Source organism: Schistocerca nitens, chromosome 3 (genome assembly GCF_023898315.1).
Source record: "Schistocerca nitens isolate TAMUIC-IGC-003100 chromosome 3, iqSchNite1.1, whole genome shotgun sequence".
Classification (NCBI taxonomy): Eukaryota; Metazoa; Arthropoda; class Insecta; order Orthoptera; family Acrididae; genus Schistocerca; species Schistocerca nitens.
The window spans coordinates 972664028-972671988 of NC_064616.1; the positions used below are offsets into that span (position 1 = coordinate 972664028).

At 36.5% G+C, this 7961-nt stretch overlaps 1 protein-coding gene across 1 annotated transcript in view; it reads left to right on the forward strand.

Moving 5' to 3' along the window:
- LOC126249508 (latrophilin Cirl) overlaps positions 1–6645 on the forward strand; it is a 777653-nt gene extending 771008 nt beyond the window's left edge. The window contains exon 19 of the mRNA XM_049951159.1: positions 3809–6645. Coding sequence (XP_049807116.1) covers positions 3809–5089 — 1281 coding nt within the window. The 3' untranslated portion in view covers positions 5090–6645. The remainder of the gene's footprint in view (positions 1–3808) is intronic.
- Positions 6646–7961: the final 1316 nt, after the last annotated feature.

Consider the following 7961-nt stretch of genomic DNA (forward strand, 5'->3'; position numbering starts at 1 on the left):
CATTTCTATGGTGAAAATACTGCTTTTTAGAGCTCTTTAAGTTCTGGATGTTCTTAATTACTTTTTGTTTTTAACTGTAGTACCTAGCATAGAAATAATTTATTCTAGTGTATAACAAATGGAAAAGATTGGGAGAAAAAGTTCTGTTGTAGAATTTTGCAAATTTTTTTATTGGCATACATTCTGTTATACAGCTTTTGGTGTGAAATTCATTCATTTTATGGTTTTATTATTTCCCTGCCAGCACACCTCACTATGACCATCATCACACCCTACAAAACCAGAATTATTATATGGGAAGACATGCAAGCTTAGATCCATTCATTTTTGCTAAGTGTTCATGCATTTAAGTTAAAATGTTGTATTTGGTTCATCCTTATTGTTGTTTTTCATACTTGTATTTGTCATTTATGTCATTAGTTAAGTATTATTCAAATGATTCATATTTGTTGATGACTGTACAGATATAAAGACCATGAAATTTTAATTTGTTATGAAATTTTAAAAATGTAAAAATACAGATTATAGTTATAATGAAGTCCTCCACATTTCCTGAAACAATTATTTCAAAACAGGTGGTGTAGTAACTTTGTTCTTGTACTTCAGGAAGAATGGGTGTTGGTAGTAGTAGCTGTCACCTAAAGCCTTTTGCTAAATTTAAGTGTACATCAACTAATAAATAATAGATTGATTTTTAAAACTGGGAGTTTCTTAAGATGAGTAGAGTAGCTGCAGATCTCTTGTACCTTGTCACCGAAAGAGATCTTTACTGTAAAGATGTAGTAATCTAGAGTGGTTTTTCCTTCTTGTCATAGCATTCTAACAACAGAGTCCTTTTAAGTACAACAATTTTACATTTAAATGTTGTGGAACAGTTTAGTAATAGTAAAAATTAGTAATCCGTATTTTTAGTCACTTGCTTGTTGGTACACTGACTACCTTTCGATCAAAATTATGATACAACAATGGAAAATCCACAGTGAAATAGGAATAATGGTATTTCAGAAGATAACTCTCGTTGTAGAGTAGTCTAAGTGTTAAGCAGCAGATAATTGCATAAATTAGGAACTGAAAAATGATGAGATATTTGTGGAATATGCACTGGAATGGTAATTTGTCACAAGTTAAAACTTTGTGCCTGACTGGAACACAAAATCAAATCACTGTCATTTCTGGGAGGTATGCTACCAAGTAAAATAAGTGCTAGCTGTAAGTAAGTCTACATTCATATAATGAGTGACTGTACATACAGTGGTGGCAACAGTGAAGAGAGTAGAAGGGAAATGCAGTATGATAATTCTGTGCCTTATTTTGTCTAGTAGACATTTTCATTTTATGTAGCTATTTTTTAACAAAACATTAGAGTTGATCAGACTTTGTGTATCAAAGGTCTTCTCTAAATTAGTTTAGCAGAACTTCTTTTCTTTGAAGATTTATGGTAGTATATTCTCTGCAATGTACTATATTAGTATCATTGAATGAATGATTTTCTTTGACATGCGGTGAGTTGAAAGTCGATGTTTTGGATTTTATCGACCGTAATGGGTGAGATGCTCTTTGGAGGACACACACACACACACACACACACACACACACACACACACACGAGAGGGAGAGAGAGAGAGAGAGAGAGAGAGAGAGAGAGAGAGAGAGGTAAGTAGCTAACAAATGAAGGAGCAATTCAGCATTTGCTTAACATGACTATTCACAAACTTCAATATTATAAGCAGTGCTACAAATTGTTTAGGTAAAGACAAAAAATCCTGTTAGTTTAACTTAGTTTTTACTTTATATGTTCTGATAGAAATATAATTTTTGTGTATAGGCACACACAATTAAAGTAAGCAGTCTCTTCATTTGTACTTGGTCAGAAGGAAACAAACCAAGGTTCTTCATCAGGAAATGGTTTACACGCCAAAAGGAAATTAATTAGGTGCAACATATCAGTACCCTCCACTTACACAAGGGTACTCACATTTTCCATTAAAAGATTTCTGTTCTTTTAAGAACAAATGATGAAATGTTGCATTTCAGAGGACTTATTCATGCTTTCGTTGAACTGTTATGTGTTTGTTTTGTTTCAAACAGTGTATTTTTTTAAAGAATAGTGCTGTGATAATGATGAACACAGAAAATTTAATTCAGAAATTCTAAAACTATGACTTGCAACAGTATTTGGAATTTGTCCCTTATTAAACTAATTATTTCAGATGCAATTTTAATAAGATTTTTGAACTATCTTTGAGCAGTAACACACACACAAATCAGAAATGTGAAGACTGATATTTGTGACTGCATTTTACTGTACTTGACTTAAAAAAATAATTAATGGTTTATGAGTAGTAAATTACTGACACCACTGAAAAAGGCAGACTTAGATAGTTATATAAAGATTCTATTATTTTGTCAAGAGACTGTCCAACCAACATATAACCATCAGACTGTCTGATTATCGGTTACAGTAGACACTTTTGAAGAGAGCTATATCACTGTTTTCTCAGATATCTATACTTATGCATGCTCTAAACTTAAATCAGTGGTGGTGGTTCATGTAGACAGATTTAAAAAGTTTTTCACTTGATACTGCACACATTCATGGCTACATTAACTACTAAAACAGTTTTCAAGTGCTTCAGTTTTGCTTATTAAATTAAAGCCTATCTTGATGCTGGCACACTAAACACGGGCCACGGTTATTTGCATGTTTCTCTTAGAATGAACTGCCTAAGGTGTGCAACAGCAAGGCAGCGCTTTGGGGGCTTGGTTTGCAGTCACTGCTGCTGGATATGGTGACAGTCGTATCACTAATTTCTACTGCATGTGCCAGTCTTAGCAAATTTATGTGCTGCAGTGGGATGGAGAAAATCAGTTCAAGAAATTTATAGTTTGATATGATGTACAATAACATTAGTCTTTTAATTTACACACACTTCTTAGTTATGCAGTAACTATATTTCTTTTTCATATAATTATTGTGTGTTCAATTTTATATTAATTTTATAAATAATTGTGTGTGTACTGCAAAAACAGAAATTTCTATTGCACTGTAGCAGCGACACTAGTGTTAAAATATGTGCCTGGGAGAAGCTGAAGTTCTGTGTGACAAGCACCAAAGAGAAAGAGCTAAGAAAGTGCATAGGAAACTAGTGCAGGAACATAATTTGCTTTTCCTTCTACAGCTCCACGACTTGAAATCCGATATTTATCCACTGATACACAGGAAGAAGTGACAAGGAATTGTTAAAAAATTAGTTGTATGTTAATTTAATGAACAGGAGCATTTATTTTTGTGCCAACTGTAGACTAAACCACCACAGGGGAGGGCAGAGTAATGAATGTTGTGACTTATAACTGCCATTACTTTGATTAATTATGTCGTGTATAAGAAAAGGGATGAGGATATACAGTCAGTTGGAAATTTTGTCAGTATTTCCTGAAAATAGGATTTAAGTATGTACAAAACTGTTACACACTTTAATTCCTCTGCTCAGTAAAATAACACACGTTTTTCATAAATATTTTCTAATAAAAAGTGTTTGTTTTGGGTATTCTTCTTACAATGCTGCCATTTCAGGAAATATTCTTTTGTTAATCATTGTTTATTTGTACCCTTTACATATTAGACAGACTTGCAAGCACATGATAATTATTAAAAGAAGAGCTATTTTCTGAATACACGAATTCATGTATCAGTGTACAATGTTATGCCACTGTGTAACATACAGATGAGGTCTCGGCAATAAATATTTGTTACAGTACGAATATACTTGTTTCAGCAACATACTTACATGTTCTTTTCCATTTGCAGAACATTTCGTTTAAATCGTACAGCCGTGATTCTGGACACGGTGGCTCTGAGCAAGAGGACTCTGGGACAAGTGCTAACCCGAGTACGTTACGTCTGCAACCGGCTGTGCGGGACAGGGAAGCCCGTACTGCTGGGAATGTCAGTGGAGCACCACGTTCTCCTAGTCCCTGGAACCACACTTACACTGAAATCCGTGATGCCGATCCCGTCTACGAGGAGGTCGGGCGACGAGCAGGTGTCGTGCCTGTGCACGGAGGTGCAGGAAGTAGTTCACGGCGGCGTGGTGGAGGTGTGGGTACAACTGCTGGGACACTGAGGGGTGGTAGTGTCGGTGGCCTGGACCACAGGCCACTAATCTCGGGTGGCGATCGTGACATGACTACACCACGTGCACGCAATGCTCGCACAGTTGCTGTACTTGATGGTGAGACAGTTGTTTGCCATCTGGAACCTGAACGTTACGATTCATGTGATTACGATCCACGTGACTACGAAGCTAATAGTTATGATTATGGCATTGGTGGCTACGACCCTCGCGACTACGACACTCGTGACTATGGAATTCATGGGTACGATCCACAGGATTGTGAAGAGCAGCATCAGCAGACACAGCCACAACTACAGTCACAGTCACAGTCACAGTCACAGTCACAGCCACAGCCACAGCCACAGTCACAGCCACAGCCACAGACCCAGTCACAGTCACAGTCACAGCCACAGACCCAGTCACAGTCCAAGACCCAGTCACAGTCCAAGACCCAGTCACAGTCCAAGACCCAGTCACAGTCCAAGACCCAGTCACAGTCCAAGACCCAGTCACAGTCCAAGACCCAGTCACAGTCCAAGACCCAGTCACAGTCACAGCCCCAGTCACAGTCACAGCCCCAGTCACAGTCCAAGACCCAGTCACAGTCCAAGACCCAGTCACAGCCACATCCACACTCACAGTCAGATTCACAGTCGCATTCACAGTCACAGTCAGATTCACAGCCACAGCCACATTCACAGCCACAGCCACATTCACATTCACATGGACATGGACATGGACATGGACATGGACATGCACATGCACATGCACATGCACAGTCTCAGCCACAGTCACAACCACAGTCACAGTCACAACCACAGTCACAGTCACAGCCACAATCTCAGCCACAGCAACAGTCTCACCATCACCATCACCACCATCGCCGGCGGCATCACCACCGTGAGCACCGCGAACATCGTGAACACCAGTATCCTTATGGGTCTCCGGCAGTCACAGCCTACAGCGAATGTTAGGCAACTACTTTCTGTGGAATGAGTCTCGATCTTGTGATGAGAAATAATTGAATCCCTGCCATTGTATGCTGAAACTAGGAATAAGTAGGTTGTGCTTGATACTATCTGAAAACGTGTAATAATATGCATTATCTTTCATTGTATGGCCATCCCTTGCTCTTCCTGCTCAGTGAACTGTAGAAGTTTTGGGTACTTTCGATGTGATTTGGTGTTGGTCACCTAAAAATGAAGTGTAATAATTTCACAATTAGTGTACTCCAAAGTTTTAAATGTGAAATCCTTTAGGAGAGATCCACAATGAGAATGGTGACTAAAGATGTAATATAAGAGACATCTGTGATCGAACAACGCAGATGGACACACATTCCTTTATGTCGGTGTTGATGTTGATGGAAGCCTCTCCTACTCGCTGATCACGCATTTCTTCCGTTACCTGATGCCACTCCCTTCCCCCTAGCTGACAAATAGAAAATGATGGCTTATCTGATGCTACCCCTCATTAGTTGTAGAATCGTATATGTTCCCCTGGTTTTATCGTGCTGTGTGTTCCCTTTGTGTAACTGCATAAGTTAACATGGATGTCAAATTATGCAAATTTGTGTAAAACTACTGATTGTCAGTCAATGTTACATTATATAAAATTTATATGTTCAGAGCAGAGTTGTAAACTGGATGTTATATTATATAAGATATGTATCCACATTAAATGCATATGAATTGAACTAAAGGAGACCACTGGTAGTCAGTTTCAGAAACTGAGTGAAACGCAGGTTCTGCAAGAGCTGACTGCCATGAATTCCTTGGTTTGGTCTATATTTGTTGTATGTTGTAGTGAAATATCTGACAATTATCTTCTGTGTGTACCAAACTCCCACAAAAAGTGTAATATCAGTACCCTTCCTCCTGACTTACTGTGCATCGGAATACTGTAAGTTTTGTGTCATTTCCCTACCCCTTGCGATTCCCATAAGATGTAACCGAAGTAATGTTTTCTGAGAATGGAATGTATCTATATATATGTATGTAATGTAAATAAATGTCAAATAAGTCACCTGGAAAGATAAATTACTGTGTTTAGTTGAGAATGATTTCTGGACTCGGCCAGGTTGTATTTGTCTGAAAGACTGTTAACAGTTATGTAACGGACAATTTGAGATTGCACAACTGTTTGAAATAAATTATTTAAGAGTTTGTATGTTTTATTTTTTTATTTATACATGAAGTCCTTGTAGAAATGAAATGTGATGTAAATCACAGTCTGAGATTTGTATTAAGTAACTGAAATCTAGGGAAAACTTACTGAAATACCCTTTGTTACTTTTTGGTGTAATTCAATTTACTCAGTTGTCAATGAGCATTGAAAGAATGAGAAATCTGCAGGTCGTATGGGGAAGGCGAAATATACTTTTCCCTTGATTCTTCAAGTGTTTATTTTTTTTTTATTAAAGAAATGTATTCCACTGAAACTGTTGTAACACTTAATTGTAAAAGTCTCTCACTGTAACAATCAAAAAACAAAACAGATCATCAAATAAAATTTGTATTGCTCATTTGTACCTTAATGGAGAGGGACTTCCTTCACAACTCCTTCAGCCCAGTTCCTGACTCCAGTGTACAGTGCCTAAAATTATTTCTGTCAGTTTATGGTGCTGCACATAACTGCTTACATACGTGGGTAAAAGGAGTTGTAAAGTCTTCTGTCAGAAATATTTTGAAGGAATGTAATTCCAGATTCCCATAACATAAGTGGACTATCTCGAAAGCTGATTTCATAGTAAGCTGATACTGCCTTTAAACTGTTTGGTAACTTGCAGAACAAGACTAATATGAATCTTGAATTTGTTGTGTGTCACATGGAAATACATATGATGGCAACAGAAACCAAAAACTAAAGTAAATTCTCTGTTTTCGGTTCAATTTTCTTCATAGCAGAGTCACAATAATTCAATAAGATGTATCAATACAAAACCAGTGCCATCACAGTCAAGAGCTAAATATATACAGGGAAACATGTGACAGGTTATGAAATATACCAATACCTTATTCTATTATTAGAGCAGGATCTGTGCTGCAAGAATAATTAGAAAGTAAAGTTTACTGAAGTTAAAATCGAACTCATTTTGACAGAAAAAGAGTATAATAAGTCACAATATGTGAACATGAATAAAATAGTGAGAAAAGTTAAAGAGATTTATTTATCATATAATTATTTATTATGAGAACATCACTTAGTTATTAAATTATAATTTTTGACAAATCATTGACATCTTCAGATTTGAAAATTAGCCCACAAACAGTTTTTTCATGATGTATAAACACCAGTTATATGCATACTATAGACAGTGAAAATGGTGTAAAATGTGTCAGTAAAAAATTCATCATGCCATCATGTCAAAAGAGACTCTACCATTTGGTGTATTTGTGCATGCTTTACTATTTTCATGATGTTCAGTATGCATACAACTACAGTCTATACATCATGACAAAACTGTATATAGGGTGACCAGCTTTTTTTAAAAGAAAGTAAGGGAAATACTTATATCAATGACAAAAAGTAACTTCACCAAAAATCAAAGCAGTATGTGTAATAGATAACTACTTATTTACACATCGGAAATACTTACACATATTTTGCAACAGATTTTGCCCCACTCAATAGTTTTACATCATTTTTAGAAAATTCAAAGAATTCATTGCATTAATAAAGAAAATTCATGGCAACTTGCAGTTCAGATTTAATTAAGTTTGTACTAATTCTGTTCCTTAGACTGTCCAGTTATTATTCATAAGAGAAAATACTCTCTTGAAGTGAGCATTATTTCCTGGTATTCTCAGAATATAACCTACCAGCGTACCAAAGTTTCAAAATTCA